We start from the raw sequence: 19,216 nt of genomic DNA, 5'->3' as shown, positions 1-19,216 counted from the left end.
CTGCACACGATGAGCTTGTATAAATCATTAAATACAGAGCTCGAAGGGGCCTCAAGAGATTGTCTGGCTCATGCAGCTGCCTCAGGGCTGGATAACCTTCACCTAAATCTACGTCCCTGGTACTTTTACTCTTGTTCTTCTTTGGCGTAGCTTTGCTTTTGCATGTAATGACTTGTGTGCTGCACGGTGAGACATGGACTCATTGCTGAGTGCTTGAAATGAGAGCATTGTGCTGCTTGGTAGTCCTGGTACCAGTACAGTAGAAATAAGCACTATTGCTCATGTGTGGCAGGGAGAAGCAATTCAATGTTAATTTTTTCTGGTGTTTTTAGGGACCGCTGCATTCTTATGAAGACATTTCACAGTTAGAAAGCATGTTATCTATGAATTTGCTATACATCACGGTTACAGCCAAAGCTCTCAAAAGAGAAGCCCAGAATTAGACTCAAGTTTTTAGGTCCCAGAGTACCTGGAAATACATAGATTAAACTTTCTGAAAATAAGAAATGGTTAGTAATTTCCCATTAATCCAGTCGTGTGGTTGGTCTTTGGACCCACCTGCATTCTGGAAATAACACTGAATTGAAGAAGCTTTCAGCGTTAATGTCAGAGAATATGACCCATGAGTTAGCATTAGGGAGGCTGATATTTATAGCTGAGGAAAAGGTCCCTGTCAACCTTAATGAATGTTTTCTACAGTGTTTTTAAAACAAAGATTATGCCAACAAAATGCTGTTGCATCTGTTCCCTCTGGCTTGCTGAAATGGAAGATTTCTTGCAGTACGACAAGTTGCAGTGAGTGAAGCTGCTAGAGATGTAAGAGTGACAATGAGAAATCAGCTCTGCTGACATACTTGGCCTGCAGCAACTGCCCTGGCTTTCCAGGGAGAATTTGACTTGCTCTGGCTTGGTAGCAACATCATAGAATCATAGAATGGCCTGTGTTGGAAGGGACCACAATTATCATCTAGTTTCAACCCCCTGCTGTGTGCAGGTTTGCCAACCACCAGACAAGGCTGCCCAGAGCCACATCCAGCCTGGCTTTGAATGCCTGCAGGGTTGGCTTTGATAACCACCTTAGGAAGAAGCAGTGGGTACTGTCACTGCTGGGTGTCAGTCCGAATTGGCAGCCTGGCTGTGCCATAGGGTAAGGAGCACACCTGATGTCCGTGTTGCCCCAGGCAGGACAGCGGGCACAACTCAGCTCCTGCCCTCTGTGTGCCAGCCAAGCTGGTTATTGGGGTTGTAGCTGGCTGCTGGTGCAGCAATGGATAAAAATTGCAAAGCCTGTTCATGTGAAGCAAGGGGAAAGCATTGCTCATCATTTGGCCTCTGAGTCATAACACTTTTGCAGTTAATGGCATAGAGATCCTCCCGTTTATCAGGCAGTGCCTAAAGGCACAGTTTAGTCTCAGAATTGTATTACCTGATTATTATTCCAGTAAAGGTAGTGGAGATATTCCAGCTGACAACAATGGGAACAGCAGCAGGCCATCAAGTCTCAACTGTATTACAAGGTGTGATATGTTCAAAGCTGCAGAGGTGCACCACTCTCTGATTTCTGAGCGGTAGGAAGCTGTCCCTTCCAACTTTATCATCATTCAAATAAAGCTTCAAATGCTGGCACCGTGCAGCTGCAGCACATTGCAGTGTACAGGCGGTGTGGGACACGTGTCAGAGGCTGATCCGGTACATGGCATTTAGCAGGCAGGCTTCGGGTTTTCTCCTCCCTTCTCTGGATCTGGTTACATTCCTTTTGACATTTACCTGATCATGAAGAAGTAACAAGCACCAAGCAAGGTCCCGTATCCTCATTCACTTGTGCCTGAAAGCTGAATTACTGCGCTTTGTATTTCAGTTTCCCAGCATCTCAGGGATATTTGCATGCTTATCTGTGTTTTGGAGATTTCAATCTCATCATTGTAATTTAGCTGTTGTCGTTGCCAGTGTGTTTCGCTTAAACTTTCCTCTTGCATTATAACTGTTCTTAGCTGAAGCTTGCTGTTTCAGTATTTCATATATTGCTGTTTCCAAACCTGGTGCCCAAGCAGCACTAGGAGTCTCTGCATTCAGCCTCTCCTCTGCAAAAGGAGCAAAGACCTTGGCAGTGGGCTCCTCCTTCTTGTCTCTCTGCCTGGCCCTGACATGGATGAGGAAGGCGAGGAGCTGCTGTGGCTCTGCCAGCTGGCCTTGCTCCCAAGGAGACAGCCCACCCGCTGCGAGGTCAGAGCTCTGCCCCAGCAAACTGGGCACAGAGCAGGAGCAGGTCCTGCTGGCTCTGCTCAGTGGGGACTCAGCAGGGCCAGGGCTGAAGCCGCAGGAGGGCTGCAGCTCTCCATCTCCTTTGTGCTGCTTGGGACACGGCAAAACAGTGAATTCAGCTGTTCCCACTCTCAGTGATGAGGTTTGTCTGCAAACACTAGAGAAGAGGAAACAGCCTCTGTACCCGTATTCATTGCAGGCAAAGTAGAACAGGGGCTGAGTGCCACGATTCGTTTGAGGAACTAATTGATTGTGCAAATGGAGCCAGCAGTGGATAGCTTTATATAGTGTGGCCCAGCACTCCTTTGCGTCCTTCCCTTTGCACATTGCTCTGCTGCCTGTGGAGGGCCCAAAGCCCTTGTGCCTTGAGCTGCAGAGTTAATGGAAGTTAATGGCTGACTGATGGCAACCAGTTGGGGTTTTGGTGATTAGTGTAACTCCTAACTGAATTGACCTCCTAAGTGAACTCAGCATCCCTAAGAACTGCCCAGATAAGCTTTTGTAGCACCATATCTGCCAAATAGATGCTTTAGTCTGTGAAGGAGCTGCTTGAAACTTGTTTTCTTGTCTACCCTCAAGAAGGAAGTGCTGACTTGATGGAAAGCAGTCAGAGTGAAGTGAGGCTGGCTGTTGAGCCTCTAAGGCCATGAAATATCTGCAGTTTGCGTAGGCACGTGTCTGATTAATGAGTGGAAAGTCTCTGTTGTGTTTCTTTATCTAGTGAGACCTCTCAGCTCACCTATGGTGGTTAACTAGACAAAAAATAAATACATTAAAAATATGATAGAAAATAATACAGAGCTATCTTGGAAGCTGTCCTGTTCACTGCACTGGGTAACCTGTGCCAGGGCCTCACCACTCCTTCTGAGAAGTATTTTTCTTAATATCTAACCTGAATCAGGTATCTCTGTGTTCTGTTGTGTCTAGGACAGGTTAATTGAAGTTATTATTTAACAGGCAGAGAGCTTTCCCTGCTTTCCCTTCGCTTTCCTATAACCAAAACTCCCGCTGAAATTCTCCACCTCTTCCCTGGTGACATTTCTAATGTGACCTGGGATGGCTTGATCTGATTCCTGCAGTCAGAAGATGGTTGTCTCCCAGCAGACTTGGTTTATAGATGTGAGCACAGAATTCCTGTATGCTCCTGATCCCCAGTTCCCTGAATGCTGTGCTGAATGAGTGAGGATCAATGTAGCCACTGGTACAGCACAGGCATTTCTCACTTCTGGGCTTTTTTTGGCCACTCGCAGTCTTGGCCAAGCAAGTGGCTGTGTCCCAGGTGCTGTTATGTAAGGAAGATCCTCAACGTTAATTGTGTGCCTTGGCTTTAGGATGCATTCTATCACTCCGGGCACCAGATGTAGTCTCAGAAGTTTCACTGTTGCTTCTGTAAACAAAGAAAACCCAAACAACCAAACTTTATCTTGCAGCCTTTGGGTTCTGGTGCCTTACTGTGCACTCTCTGGGGAAACCTTCCCTTCTTTTTCTTCATCCAGCATTATTTTCTGGAGAGGCGACTGAGTGCAGCTAACACCCAGAAGTGTCGGAGCTGCTGAGGTCAGACAGATGAGAAAGGAAAATGTGATGTTTCTCTTTGCTCTCTTCATTCTGACGTCCAGGGTGGACAGACAGACGGCTGTGATGGTTGCCAACATGGTTGTAGAGGCCAGCTGGGCTGTGCTGAGCGGGAGATGTCTGTGCAGCCCATGTTCTCACCGTAATGGCTTTCCTCCCCCATACCCGTGCAACTGAAGTCATTAATGTTTGCTAAGACAGGATGGAAACAAACCCAAACAACAACAGTCTACAAAATAATTCGGTTACTCCAGACTGCTTTTTCTTTTCCCCCCTCTAATGAAGCAATTAGTCTCCTATCAGCCCCTCTTTAACCTGGCAGAAAACAATAAGCTGGACAATAGCAATTCCCTGGGCAGGGCAGTCACCCGATCTGCCTGTTATGGGAAAGGTGAGCCGTGTTTCCTTGCGTCTGTCTGTCTGTTGGGATGAATCTCTAGAGAAATCCCTCACCTCTCTGTCTGCCTCGCTGAAAGCCTTGCATTTGTGCACCCTCCTTGTGAGTCACAGTCTGGCTGCTCTGAGAGCCCTCTGTGCCGGTTGCTTTTCCTTTTGACCCACTGCAGGGTTAACATTTAAGTGGTTTGCACGCGTAAATAGCCCAGCCCACCTGCCTACTGATGATGTGGATTGCGGGTGCTGGAAAATTGTGAAGTAATGGTTGGCTTATACCAATGACAAGCCCATATAGCACTCGTGCAGTGGAGGGGGGAGATTTTTCCAGCCTTGCTCATTTTAATGGTACTTGATCCTAGGGATGGCTCAGCCTGTGTGATGGGACAGCTCTGCAGAGCAGGGACTACGCAATACAAGTAAATGCATTGGAATTCAACACCACGAGCCTCAGTGCAGCGTGGCCAGAGTGATCTGGGCAGTGTCTGTGTTCCCGTAATCGCTTGCAACATAAGTAGTGTGGAATGGTGTCCTCTGCTTGGGTGAGGGCTGTGGCTGTTCCCATGTGCAGGGCTGGGGGTGGGTGTAGCTGTGGAGAAGCACTGGCTGTCCCTCTGTCACTGCACCATTAGCTGCCCAGCACCCCAAAGTTAACGAGGGGACAGGAAAGTAGTAGGGAAAGTAGTAATAGCAGGGAAGCAGTGCCATGCTGCTGGACAAGATGCCAGAGCAAGAGCGCTTATCCTTAGCTTATAAAAACAGCTCTGCTGGTAGCTTAGCAGCTAAACCCGAGCACATTCCTTTAAAGATTCAGGAAAAAGCAGAGCCTAGATCCACATTCTATTTCATTTCTGCACATGAAGTAAAAGCCACAGGCTTGCTCATCAGATGCCAGAAAAAGCTCCAGCTGCCCAGGGCAATTGAGGACAAAGGAGCTCTGCTGGTAAAACCAGCAGCCGCCGCTTGTCTGAGTAACGCTTCATTGGTGTCAGAGCTCTGGCGTCTGTGGTATGAGAGCAGTGTGGGCACCAGAGCTGTGGGGCACCTCCCCTCGAGATAGAAAGAAATGCTCTGTGGATAAGTTTGCTGTACAGCCTCATCCATGGGTGCACAGCCTGATCCCCAAAGCTTGGATTAGCTTTGGGACAAGCGCCTGCTGCATCCAAACACTGTGTTGCATCTCAGGTTCTCCTACTCCTGTGTCTGGGCAGAGCTGTTGTGGGAGCATGCTTTGATTGCTGTGGAGGAATGAAAGCTGTTGATAAGGATTTTCTTTTTGTTGTGTGTTTTGTGTTTTAAGCCATTCCAGTTATGATGAAGGTTGCTGCTGGCGCCAGGAGGGACCGCAAGCTCTTGGTCAGGGGGCAGAGCACCAGATCCCCAGGGCCAAGATCTGTATAGCATGGCTGGTTGTGGAGGTGGGCATGGGTGGAGAAATGCAAATAATACAGAAGAAGAGGAACCGAGCTGGGTTTGCATTCATATCGCAGTGGTGCTTTCCAAGTCACCACAGGGACAATGTGGGGTGGCAAGTGAAAGCAGCCATGTGTTTGAAAGTTGGTTCCCAGTGCAAAAGGATGTAATCTTGATGTGAAAGTGGTCTCCATATCATGGTGTGTGGATGTTTTCCTTATGTGGTCTAGCCCAAAGGATGCTGCAACACCAGCACCCCCACCCCTCTCTGCTCTCACAGCTCCGCCATGGAGTCAGTTTGCATGCAAAATCATAAGGGGATTTGCAAACCATCTGTGAAGTAAAACACTGTGAGGTTTACTTGAGAAAAGAAGTGGGGGTCAGATAAACCACACGTGTATGTAGTGTTCCCAAAACATGGAGAGGATACAGATCTTCTGTTGCTCCTTGACTCCAGGAAATCACAAGTTTTAATATCTCTTTTGTGGGTGATGCATTTTGGCATGTAGAAGTTAAAATACTTCACTTTTTGTTCCTTTTTCATAGGTCAGGAGTGAGTCCTTCTACTCCTGAGCTTCTGTGGTCTTCCATTAGTCCTCAATCAATTATTTATTGATGGGGAAAGCATCTGAAAACAGTAGAGCAATCTAAGAGTAGCCGTACTTCTCTGAGTAGGTGGGTCTGGAGTGCTTGATGGCTGAACCCACTGGAGTTGTCAATAACATTAAGAACTGTTTTCCTGCCACAAGATAAAAATGTACAATTGTAGGTGAAATGCGCTAAACTTTGATGGGGATGTAAGCTATAAAACAAAGCACTTTAGATGTCACCTGGGTGTTTGTACCTTTAGCAAGGACAGACAAAAGGTTCTTTGGAAAACATCTTGCCCTCAGGTTGGCTAACTTTGGTATTGCGATAGAAAATGTGTGTTGTTATGCAGTTCTGTCCTGTTCAGATGCAGTACGTTCAATTGTGAGTTGTGATTTGGTGTGCTGTCATCACTGCTGTAAGCATTTCTGTTTTCCCTGTGGTTTCTTGTCTTCTAGATTGGAAATAAGTTTAGTGAAGAGTTGTAGTATCTAATTCCTGTAGAAAGAGATGTATAGTAATAAAAAAAACACCCTTAAGAACTTAGTAAAGGCTTATGTAAAGAAGAACCTGAGAGTTTCAGCTCTTCCCCAGTTAAAACAGTAAAACTTGTGATTCCCGAAATCTAGTATTGGCCTGAAGAGGGCTGAGTTAAAACCAGTCACCAGATACCAGTAATCGAGGTGTCCTGGTCCCAAAGAGAAGAGTGAGCACATGGAGTCACAGCATGAACTGACTCTGAATCAGCTTTCAGCTGACTGCAAGGCACATGGGCCACATCTCCAAATTTCCATCATATTTAGGGTTTGCTGCATGCTGAAGTTAGTCATTGTTCTCATTCCTGTCCTTAAAGTGCTCCTTTGTGCCTCCTGCACATAAACTTCCTAGTCTGCTCTGTGAGGTTGATACCCTCTATATTAGATTAGATATACTGGATTACACCATCGTATTAGATGCATCTCATCCCTGTCATCATGGTGCAGAGCTGACAGGAGTCCACAGAAGTGGGAGTGGAATTGCAGGGAGCTTGGCATACCCAGACAGGAGTTTACCCAGCTCTGCCCTGCTTATCCAAGGTATGTGGGCTTCACACAGCCTAGATTGAGTTCCCTGTAATGAGAGAACAGCAACAATAAACTATGAGCCATTCACCACGCTCTTGCAAATACTTCTTCCATCTGATTTCACTGCTGCTGTTTAAGTGACTGTTGTGGCAAGAAGCGAGAGATCAGAGCAGTAAGGAGAGCACTTTGCCCACTGGAGCCTTAGAGAAAGGAGTCAGTGCTATTGGCAACGGCCATAAACATCTCAATACAGCAGCTCCTAAGAAGCATGCTTCAAATCTGTTCTGCTGGGGACTGGGCAGTTCTCCCTCCTGCACAGGGCTGGGACTTTTGTGTGCTCTGTGTATTGTTAGCACTGAGATTGCTTTTTCATCACATGCAGGAAAATTCTGTGCAAATAGTGAGGTTTTGCAAACTGTCTGTTCTGTCCCAATATCTCTCCTTCCAAAGTGAATAGTAAATCAGACAGTGGAAATCTACAGGCCAAAGCAAAGTGCTTTTAAGAAACCCCCTCTAAAAATATGGAATACTCTTGTCTTTGGCATTGTTCATTCCATTACACAAAGGAGCTCAGTGCCTGTAGCCTTAGCTTCATAAATCTGGATCTGTAATTCACAGCCTTAGGAAGTTTAATGCTTTTTTGTGTGTGTGTTTTTTTTTTCTAAGGGCTTAATCCAAAATTGACTGAATGTGACAGGACATCTTGTGCTGATTTCCCAGGATTCAGGATAAGGGTCAGAGTAAAGTGAACCTTAGCCGTGTTATACAAATAGGAAGAAGACTGACAAGACATACAGGTTCAGTGCAGGAGTGTCTTCTTCCCCACCATGTGCTGTTGGCATTACAAATGCCTTTACAGGTTTGTTTGCTGCTCAGGCTGTTGCTGGAGGCAGTCTGCACATAAAATCATGATGCATAGTGCCTCTTGTTATATTTTTTTCCCCCTTTTGGTGTTTGCTGGAGGGAAATGTTCCTCCTAAGACTCTGAGCGTGGGGAGGGTAGACTTCATGAGCAGCTGTGAGATTAACAGTGAGAGCACAGAGTCACTTGGGCTTGAACTACTGGTTAGTTCCCATGGGGCAGGATTAGTGGCAGGAGTGGTGACATGAGAATACGTCACTGTGCTGCTGGAGAGAGGAGCCTCTTGAGCAGTGTGGGCCTGTATTGATCCTACAGGGACAGGACTGCAGAGCTGGGCTGTGGGTAGCTGGCGTTGATCTCGTTGGGTAGCTCTTCCATCCATCTGGAAGCACTGGGACCACGTTGTACTGCAGATATAGGCCTGGTTTTATTCTGTTTTCTGTATCAGGCTTTGAGTCAATGCTGCTCTATTTTTGTCAAGGTGACATAACAGGCATATGCTTTTTATTCTTTTGTGGCACCGTCTATCATAAGTCCACCTCTTAGTCTTGTCCATGCATTGAGGTCTCAAGCCTGTTATACGCCTCCTATGAAGACTTCAGGCAAAGGGACTCACAGAAAGAAGTGTTGTGTTTTGGATTTGGTTTGGGTTTTTTTTTTCTCTTTCCCTCTTTTTTTGGCAGGGATAAAATAGAAGCTCTGTTGGGAGCAACTCAGCAAATGATATTTTCTGGGCCAACAAATTCCGGTGTTGCTGCCCAATGGGACCAAGGAATCTATCACAGGACTCGGCACTCAGCCTGGCAGCTCATCCGGAGAGGTGTGTGTGGTGTGAATACCGAGGGCTCGAAGCCTTTTTGTGTCCACCTCTCACCTTCCCACAGTAAATGAGACATTTACTTTGGGATTCTGGGACACACCTCGAGTGTAACACCTCTTTCCTGACAAGAATGCCACATAAAGGTGCTGCAAATAATATATATGCACATATATGTATATGTGTATATATATATATATATATATAAAAAGGTACGCACACATGTGAACGTATAAATACTTAAGGGTTGCACCATCTTTGGGATTACATAGCAATCTCCAGCGCGTCTGTGTTTCAGCAGTAATGGCCCCAGCTCTCTGCTGCCCCATTGCACAAGAATGTCTTTCTGCCCTTGTAAAGCTGCCTGTGGGAGCTGTCATTAGCTGCCGTGTGTATGGTAAAGGTGAAGCTCTTATAGGTGTACCTGACCCTGAAGGTACGTGGAGCAACTGTGGAGTCCCCCTTGATTTGTGCCTCTTTGGGTTCAGACCCACCAATGCGATGGAAGCTTTGTGATTACGTATTGCGGTGTGCCAGGGGTTTTTTGTAGTCTATATCTGTATGCTTTAGCCTAGCACTCTAATTTAACTGGAGAGTGAATCATGCCCATTCATCTCAATAGCAATGAAATCATGTCAGTAACTGTGTTAGCTTCCACAGGTACTTTTCTGAAGTGCCCATGGGGAGGGAAGGTGGGACTGCTGGCTTTTCAAACCAGTGGAGATCTGGATCCTGAGCACTGCCAGCTTGCCAGCTGCTCTGCTGTAAGAGAAGTCAGCCTCGTGGGTACTGTTTAATCTCCAAAGCAGCAGCCTAGGAAATGTGGGGACAAGGTTGGTCGCAGGAACTGGCTTACAGAGAGCCCCCACCAGCAGGAAGGAGTCGGGCACACGGGGGGAAACCTGGAGTACCATTCCCTGCCCATCTCTGCCAGAAAACACGCAGCGCTGCCTTAACCAGGGCTGGTGGCTTGCAAAAACTTGTCCGTATGCTTGGAGGGCTGCTTGACTTTAAGATTAAAACATTATAACAGGGTGCTTCTGGATGCGGGTGTTTGAAGGTCTTAGTCTGAAACCCAAGCGACCAAGCAAGGATACATTTTAAAGCTTAATCAGTTTTATCCCAGTCAGAGAATAAGATTGATGCAGAATTTCTTTGGACATACTAGTGAGCATGGGAATAGGTAGATATGAGACCTTGCACAGGTTCAGATACCCATCTGCCCTCCAGAGAGGTCCTTGGCCATGTGCTTGGCATGATTTTCCCAAAGCTCTGTGTCTGGGCCTTGATGTTGGATCACTGCATGCCAGCCTGGTGTCTTCAATAGCCTGTATGGAGACTGGGTGGCCATAATCCATTGTGCTTTTATCCTACTGCACAGGCGTAGAACATCTCAAGGATTTTCCCTCATTCAAGCCACTTAGTCTGGATCTTAGTTTTATTCTTGGGTTATGATACCATACTTCTGTTTTCAGTTTGTTTCTGAGAAATTCTATTCTGTTTGGAGCCGTTGTGCCCATATTTATGGACACTGAACACCTGGGTGTGGGCAGCTTTGGAAAATAACTTCTGGATGTTGGAAGAGCGGAGGAGAGAACCTCGCTCCATTTCATTCCTGCTTTCTTGTAATTATGAATTTACTTACGCATATATGGAGCGATCGCCAGTTCTTCCTTGATTGCTGTCCTTGGTTGTGCCATGTTAGCCTGAGTTTGCCACTGCACTTAGGGAGTTGGCTGAAAACTAGATGGAACGTTTTCTTTACCCAAGGAAAGGGTAAGGAAAGCCTGGAGCTGAATTAACATTTTGCACTCCCTGAGCTGGCATTTTGGTGCAACTCCATGCAGCACCTGAAGGGCGGAACACGCAGCTCTGATGTCCTTTCCAGATGGCATTGTGAAATCAATTATATTCTTTGAGTTCGGCTGGTGCGCCCCCAAAACCTACAGTGGAAAGAAGGAAGGAAAGGAAGTTTCACTTGGGCCCAAAATGATTGTTAGGGTGTCATAAAAACATCTAATTATTGCAATTCGAGAGAATGCTGGTTTCAAGTACAATAAGATATTTCAATTTCGGCATTATGCAAAGGAAAACTGGAATGTTATAAACTTCACAGAGGTATTCGGGGCTTTTCTCCATTAGAGGCCTCCTCCTGCTCCCCTCCATAGTTAGTCCAAGTATTAGTGTGTTGTCCCTGGCATGTATTTGGAGCAGGTCCTCCAGCTTGAAAATCCTTCCTCTTAGATAAGTACCTTAACACCTGCACTGCTCTGCCTGCTATGTCTATTTCATTCACCTCTCCTGCAGTTGTTTCTTTCTGGAAAATAAGAATTACAGTTTGACTGGAGCAGCAGGAGATGGAAACATGTATTGCTCTGGCTAGGAAAGCAAGCAATAGAAACACATTTTTTCTCCATCGTAATGGTGATGCTCGTATTTCTGCAAGGTAAAATGATTTCAACAGAAGAGGTGGAGAAAAAATCAAAGTCTAGTCCCTGCATGCAAAGGAGGTTAAGTGCACATGTGCAGGAATATCTAAATTACTTTGCATGCTGAAGACTGAAAAAACCAAAGTGTTCCCTTTCAGTAATGCCAAAAAACAAACAGAACAATCATGTGGTTAATTTTGGGTTTGGGTATTTTTTTGTATATATGAAATATATATATTGATTTTCACATTTGGCTGGAGTATAATCCTCGTTGCAGCTGCCCTTGTGTCTAGCTGTTGCTGTATTATCCACATCTTTAGTGACTAAATCATTTCCCTTAAGATGGGATCTCTGGACTTTTATGAGCTTTAAACTGTGCCTTTGGGATTTCCAAATCTAGGAGGACCTCAACATGAGGCAATTCAAGTGGGAAACCAGCTGCTCCTGCAAAGAAGCTCCTTATTGCATGCATGGCCCTTGCAACACAGAGTGCTGAAGCCAAAAGGAGGAAAAAACCACAAAGCTTCGTCCTCTAAAATATATTTCTATGTCACGAGTGAGGCGATCTGAGCAGAGCGAGAGGCAGATACTCATATAACACCTATTCATTGGCAAAACTCGCTGGTGCTGGGAAATTGCATTTGACGTGCCTCAGAAAGGCCTGGATCATCTGCAATTGTAATTGCATCTCTTTACAAATGTCAGACTGAAGTGGCTAATGTGTAAAGAACACCTCTCTCAGTGCAGGATGCTTAGGCAGCTCGTTTTGTCATTTCTTTTGGGTCTAGAATAAAATGATGCTGTTAACCTGATGTGCCATAACTGTGTATGAGGACAAAGGCTGCCTTTCTGAGTCAGGATGAAGTCTGTTTTCCAGGGGAAGTTTGGCAGTGAAAGGCTTAAAGCAGAGCCCCAACAGGACCTTAGAAATACAGCCCTCAGAGAACCCTTCTGCCATTCTTGCTTCATGGAACTGCTAAAAATATTGAATGGAAAATGCAAGTATTAAGGAAATGAGGTAGATTTGGGCCTTGTGAGCTGGATGGCTTCCAGTTTCATCAGCTTCCCGGAATCCTTGCTGCTGAAATGAAGAGCTCCTTGTAAATCTTAGAAACCTGTCTGTGTTTTTCTGCACTGGTTTATGCGGTGGGATGCATGGGTGAGCTGTCAGCGTAGAGCAGAGAGTACAGAGCTTATGGCTGCTGCAATCTGTGAGCACAGTGAAACCAAGGCCCAGGGTCACCATCCCTGGAAGTGTTGAAGAACCATGGAGATGTGGCTCTGAGGGATGTGGGCAGTGGGTATGGTGGGGGTGGACTGGGGTTGGGCTTGGGGATCTTGGCAGTCTTTTCCATCTGTAGTGATTCTGTGAGTCTACGACTGTAGCCTTATTTAGTCCTTGTACATAGCTGCGTTTCTTCTGGCTCAGGTGTAACTTCAGGACGTGGCGGATGTTGTGGGGAGTGGGAGGAGGCTTGGAAGGGGGATCTCCAAGCAGATGGACCTAAATTCTCCTTCTGGTCACGTGGTTAGGTGCACCCTCCCTAAAATGTTAGGCCTGCCCAGGACTCAAATGGCATTTGCTGCATTTAACACCAAGCCAAGAATAAACTGTGCATTTCAACCACATCACTGCAGATTCCTGGAAACAAGGCCTGCCTTTATGCTTGGAGGGCTTCCCTGCTCTGCCAGTAACCACAAGGAAGAGCAACAGCAGCTTTGACTGTAAACTGCTGTTGAAGGCATACTGTCCTGGACGAGCATGTACAATACTACTCATTGTACTCACCTAATCCTTTGCCCACACGGTTTAACGGCTATGCTTAATTCTGAGAAGGGGAAAAATAAGTATCTTCTGCTGAGCATCCCACCCCAGAGCAAATACTGCAGTGTGAGATGAGCACAGGCTCTGTCCTCAACCTCCAAATTTCACTGGCCACCAGACAGCCAGTGGCCTTCTGGGGTGGGCAGCATCCTGATAGAGGGGCTTTTGCTGGCTTCTGTTGCTCTGTTGTTAAAGTTGGAGAGAGAGGATGTGTGGTCGTATGATTAAGATCTTGAACTGATGTTCAGGAAGTCAGTGTTGGGTCTTGGCTTTGGCAAATACGGGTAAATACTTGACCTCCACTCCTTGCTTAACCTATCCATTCAAAAGAAGCTAACAATAATTTGTCATATCTCTTTAGGGCAGGATGTGGCTCTGTATAGCACAACGTGTCACTGGTGTTTCCATTTTAACAGTGCAGTGGTGAGAGCTTGTCTTAAACTCTAGAGAGGTTTCTGCTGGTGGTGTGGGCTGTAGAATGCTAGTGCAAGGTGTCAGTCAACAGCCTGATTTTCACTTTGAGATCATAGAAGATGGGTGGGATCAAGCTGGATTCAGATTTCAGCTTTCCCACAGATCTTCACATTGGTATGGAGACGCCACTTGTGTTCCAGTCTCCTTTTTGCTTCCCCTTTCCAGGACAATAGATGTCCAACCAGGGGTCAACATTGATTAGATTTCTGGCATGGATTTCATAAAGAGGCTCTGAGACCCTCAAATAATTCATTTCTTTTGGTTTCTATTTGGATACCCAATTGACTTTGAAAGGAACTTTGTCTAGGCCAGTGAGCCCGTCATCCATCTTAGTAAATGCTGATGGTAACAATTCCATGCCTCAGAGCTTCTGTGAGGGCTGTGCAGAACTGTTGTCCAAGGTTAGGTCAGTTCATTCTGTATTGGAGATGTTTAACTGCATCTTGTGTGAGAAGCAGCAGAAACTTTTAGTAATTTTTAGTTTACCAGGATGATTTTGGACACTCATTGATGCAGATTTTCTCCAATCTGTAAAGAAAAAAAAGAAAGTGACCTATTTGCACTCCCATCGTAGCTGCTTTCCTCCATCTGTGATGGTGCCTAGAGCCCGTCTGACAGCTGAGAAGCGGAGGTGCCAAGAGCTAGTATGTATTTTTAGGAAGGCATTGCCTAAGTCTGCAGATGACCCTGTACTTTCTGGTCATGTTCCTGACGGTACTTAGGACTGCAGGCTATTCCTAAGGCGTTCTCCCTGATAAGCTTCATGAAGACTCTGTCATTTTGGCAGCCCTGTGAGGTGCTTCCTGGCAGTTACAGGTGATGTACTGGAAAATGTGCCTGTCTGCAGCTTGCTCACTGATAGCATTTGGCTCCAGGACTCTCATGGCAGGGAATAGGTATAAAACAAGGAAGCCCCCACCCCAGTGAGCACTGCAGTGGGAAATAGGTTATTACATGAGCTACTGGAAGGGGTGTAGCTGGGAAGGCTTTAAAGACTTCCAAGAATTTGCAGGTGAGGTTTATCAGTGAAGTTTGTTTCCATACAAGGAAATGTCACCTGTGTGGCGTTTTGCTGCATCAGAGCATCATTACACAATTTGACAGCTCTGGCAACCTCTGCTCCAGTGAGTCCCAGAGCTGGGTGAGCAGGAGCTCTGCCGGTCAGGCCTGTGCTGTGTTTAGAAAGCCGTGAGGGCAAACTCATAGCACCTACCCATGTAAAATGCAGTTTGGCAGGAAAGTGTTTGCTGCTTCCAATTGTTCTTGGGCTGCTCCAAGCACGTAGCAACTTGTGTCATTGCAGGGACTTGAAGCTGGACAATGTGCTGCTGGACCATGAAGGACACTGCAAGCTGGCAGACTTCGGAATGTGCAAGGAGGGCATTCACAATGGCATTACCACAGCAACCTTCTGCGGTACACCAGACTACATTGCTCCAGAGGTATAAGGAATCTTTCTTTGACCATGAAATGTCAGTTTTGAGCAGCCAGCATGCTCTCTGATGTCTTTAGTTAGGCCTTATTTGGCTGCTGGGTGTAAGGTTTCCTACTAGATGCACGTTTCTGCTGCTGGTCCCTGGTGCAAACAAAATATGAGGCACCAAGGTAAACATATCTTTTTCTTAAGCAAAGGTGAGGTAAAAAGTGGAGTTACAACTGCAGATACACTTGAGGAAGAGGCACATACAGATCCTGGCCCAGTTTGATTTGAAAGGACATCACATTCAATCTCATTTCTCTGCTCCTTTTTCTACCTTATCACATTCCCTGTCATTCAGCAACCTCATTACAAAATTAATAAACACCTCATTAAGGAGCAGCTGCCCTCCAGATGCTGCCAGATGTTTTGACGGGGTTTCAGATCCTCCTTTCAAAACAAATGAATCTTTGTGGCTGATTTTTGTGTATTTCTCACACCCTCGTGCTCCTTCCCCTCTCCAGCTGAAAGTGTTGCTGTTGGAGCTGTGCAGGCATTTCATTCCCAGGGGCAAGGAAAAGGCAGTATCAGCTCATGCACATGGCTGCTCTGCCACTTCTGAGGCTCTTAGTTTAGCTGAAGTGTCTTTTTTCCTCCTGATAAACTCCAGGATCATTTCAAAGGCGTTGTTGACCCAGTGAGCAGCCAAGCTAATTCAGTCATTTAATAGATCTGATGTACCTTAATGTGGATCAAGGGGTTCCCAGCTATAAGTCATGTAGACATCCAGCATAGCAGAGAGAACTGTGAGGGCACAGCAAGAACTTCTGCAATGATGTTTCCAAATCTCTTTTCCTCTCTGGCTCAGTTTAGGAACCTCTAAGGGTGACATGTTGTTCTCATCTCTTTTCCAGATTCTACAAGAGATGCTGTATGGCCCTGATGTTGACTGGTGGGCCATGGGTGTGCTGCTGTACGAGATGCTGTGTGGCCATGCACCCTTTGAGGCAGAGAACGAGGACGACCTCTTTGAGGCTATTCTGAATGATGAAGTTGTCTACCCAACGTGGCTCCAGCAGGATGCAGTGGCAATCCTCAAAGCGGTGAGTTCCCTCCACTGTCTTCACTCTGTCCTGGCTTTCTTCAGTGTAAACCTATTAAAAAGAGGATGGGTGCTCAGAAATTGCTGTTTCCCTGACCCTGGCCCTTTCTTGTCTTGGTCTGAAGAATAAACTGCCACACTTCAGTATACTTTCATAGTTATGTCCTTTATACAGTCCAGCAGCCAACTTGGCAAGCAAAGTGTGTGCTTGCCTGCCTGTCTGAGCATTTCCTTGCTGGCTTAATGATTTACAACATATGGTCATCTTCCAGAACAGAAGTAGCAGGTATATACAGTATTACCAGCAGTGACTGTATGATAAGACAAGGAGTAACAGTTTTAAACTAAAAAAAAATAGGTTTAGATTAGATATAAGATAGAAATTCTTCACTGTGAGGGTGGTGAAGCCCTGGCACTGGCTGCCCAGCAAAGCTGTGGCTGCCCCATCTCTTAAAGTGCTCAGGGCCAGGTTGGATGGGGCTTTGAGCAGCCTGGTCTGGTGAAAGGTGTCCATGTCCGTGGCAGAAGACTAGAACTAGATGGTCCTGAAGGTCAGTTCCAGCCCAAGTCATTCCCCAGTTCTGTGATTTCCATGTGACTCAAGCATCGGTGAAGTGAAGACTTCCTGATAATCTATTGTTCTGACTGTTGGCACTATTAACTTTCCCCTGGGGACCACTGCCAATTGGTGTACATAAGGTTCTGATTTTTGTGTGTTTGGGGGAAAAAAGGTAGGGGGGGAGGGGCTGTATAGCAAATAGTTTGAGGAGAGCTGTTGCTGACTACACTTAGTTCTTGTTCTAGCATGTATTCCTGAGTTTTCCCAGGAGCTCTCTTATCCTGTGCCTCGCATATTTGTCCGTAAAGTGAGGAGGAAGGTTTTTAGGTTTCAGACTGTGCATGTACAAACAGTGCCTGGTGTACTGGAGATGCCTGGCTTTGTCATGAATCAATGACAGAGTCGTTAACCTGGGAGTCAGGAGACCTAACTTGGCTGTTCTGCTGCTGACTTGTTCCTGCCCACGATCACATCTCTTTGTATTTCTAAGCACACTTCTAGTAGAGAAGGATCAGAGTATGTCCTTCCCTTGCAAAGTGTTGTGAACACAGACATACTCAAGGGTTGGTACTACTGAATGGTAATAGAAAGCCAAAGGAATAATTGGATAAGACAGCATTTTATAGTAACGTGTAGAGTGCTGACTCAAAGAAATGGAGAAATTAAATATTGAAAGAACCATTTAAAGGAGAGTTTGATTTTGTCAGGGCTTTAATCTGGTAGCCAGAATCTTTAAGGAGAATTTCTTATTGTAGTCTTGTGATGTTAATGTTATTTTCTGTAGGCACAGCATTGTCATTACTGTGTGAGCACCTCCTAATCTCTGTTGTGTTGTTTATGTCTAAAGAAAGTGAATGTGAGCTCCCTGATGTGCAGCTGTGGCAATGCTTTCTAACCCATGATATTAAGAGCCTGGAAAATCAGAGCACTACACTGCCATAGTGGCAGAAATGATAATAAGTAATTACATGGCATGGGAGGCCTATGAAAGAGCAGGAAATCAGACCTGGGGTCTCTTAGTTGCAGGCTAAGGCCTTAATAGCCTCAGTAATTGGATTATCTCCTCTCTAAAAGTTCTGGCCTATAACCTTGAGCAAAACAAGTGAGAATTCACTTAGCTCTTGAGTGGTACAAAGCTCTGAAACTAAAATCAAATTCCCCTGCCAGGAAGATGCGATTAGCTGTAGGCACTAAGAGGTTCTCTACAAATGTCTGTATGTAGGTTTAGAAAGCATTTGACCAGCCTGACTTCTAGAAGTTCTTCATTATGAGCAAGGATGATAGGTTTTAGGACCTGTTTCATGAATGCTGTTATGTTGTTTTGCTTTCATTTACCATACTTGTGTGTCACCAATTTCCCCTCATCAGAAACCACCTGATTTCTGAAGATTGCATCCTGTTCATCTTTGCAGTTTCCTGATAATGACCAAGATACGCCCTCATTTAGAGCAGTGGGTGTTACTGGTGTGTTTTTGAGCAGCGGTACCAAGGGAAACAAAAACAACCTCAGTGCCCTGAGACCACGCTTAGAATTCAAATTAGATTTGGGCTCTAAGAGACGTTTTCTTTTTCTGTTTGTTAATGGTTTGTGGTTTTGGGTTTTTTTTCTCATCCTCGATACAGTCATTGAAGTGCTGGAAGCAGGGCAGAGCTAAATCAGTGTAGAGGAACAGGATTTGGATGGAATCTGTACTCCCAGAGCAGGGAACTGGGAAATCCCATACCCCATATGTGTACAGCACTTTGCATGACTGGAGCAAGTCACTGGGAAATTCAGGGAATAATGGGTTCAAATCAGGCAGAGTGAACTCAAACTGAGGTCTTCTGCTTCTTGGGCAAGCAAGTCCAATTGGGCATGGATTTGCTTGTGGGCAGGAAGGACATGCAGAAGGGGGGAATTACTGCTGGATTGTTTTAGGCCACTTTATCTCAATCCAAATAAAAGTTTTGCTTTGGTTACGATCCTTTCTTCCCCTCTCCCTCAAGAATTCTATTTCTCAGAGCTCTACCCAAATGTATGCCAGAGGAGCACTGGCCCATAGCACTAGTGCTATGCAACCTGTGCCTGTTAAAGGAACTCTTTCACATACTGTGCTATCAGCAAAGTAATCACCAATGTCTGAAGACGAAGAGGCTGTGAAAGAGGAACTTAGTGAGCAGGCAGGGAGCAGAGACTGCTGGACCGTATCTTTTACGCTGAGAGTGCAGCTGGGATTTGCTTTGTTACAGCACGTTGACGTTTTGAATTTGTGAATTGTTACTAGCAAAAAGTGCTTGTGCAAAGAAAGCGGCTTTCCAGGCAGCTGGAGGCTTGGGGATTAAGCTGAGTGAATTGCAAAATGAAATACAACCCTCTTGTTTCCCATAAGCAGGGTGATATTTTGGCTGCGTGTTTCACTTGCTTCGCGTATGACTTTTTCAAATGCAGTGCAGTCA

General features: G+C 45.7%; 1 protein-coding gene across 3 annotated transcripts in view; it reads left to right on the top strand.

Annotated features, from left to right (window-relative positions):
* Positions 1–19,216, top strand: part of PRKCH (protein kinase C eta) — a 97,989-nt gene that overhangs the window by 64,752 nt on the left and 14,021 nt on the right. For all 3 annotated transcript variants that reach the window (XR_014946822.1, XM_015865797.3, XM_015865796.3), the window contains 2 exons: positions 15,006–15,144; positions 16,034–16,222. Coding sequence is in view for 2 of the 3 variants with exons in the window: in XM_015865797.3 (XP_015721283.2) it covers positions 15,006–15,144; positions 16,034–16,222 (328 nt within the window). In the remaining variant the exon portion in view is untranslated. The remainder of the gene's footprint in view (positions 1–15,005; positions 15,145–16,033; positions 16,223–19,216) is intronic.

The sequence above is a fragment of the Coturnix japonica genome, chromosome 5, assembly GCF_054131305.1.
Source record: "Coturnix japonica strain WE chromosome 5, WE-NBRP24, whole genome shotgun sequence".
Lineage (NCBI taxonomy): Eukaryota > Metazoa > Chordata > Aves > Galliformes > Phasianidae > Coturnix > Coturnix japonica.
The sequence above is the reverse complement of the archived record's forward strand: the minus strand, read 5'-3'. Positions and strand labels throughout refer to the sequence as shown.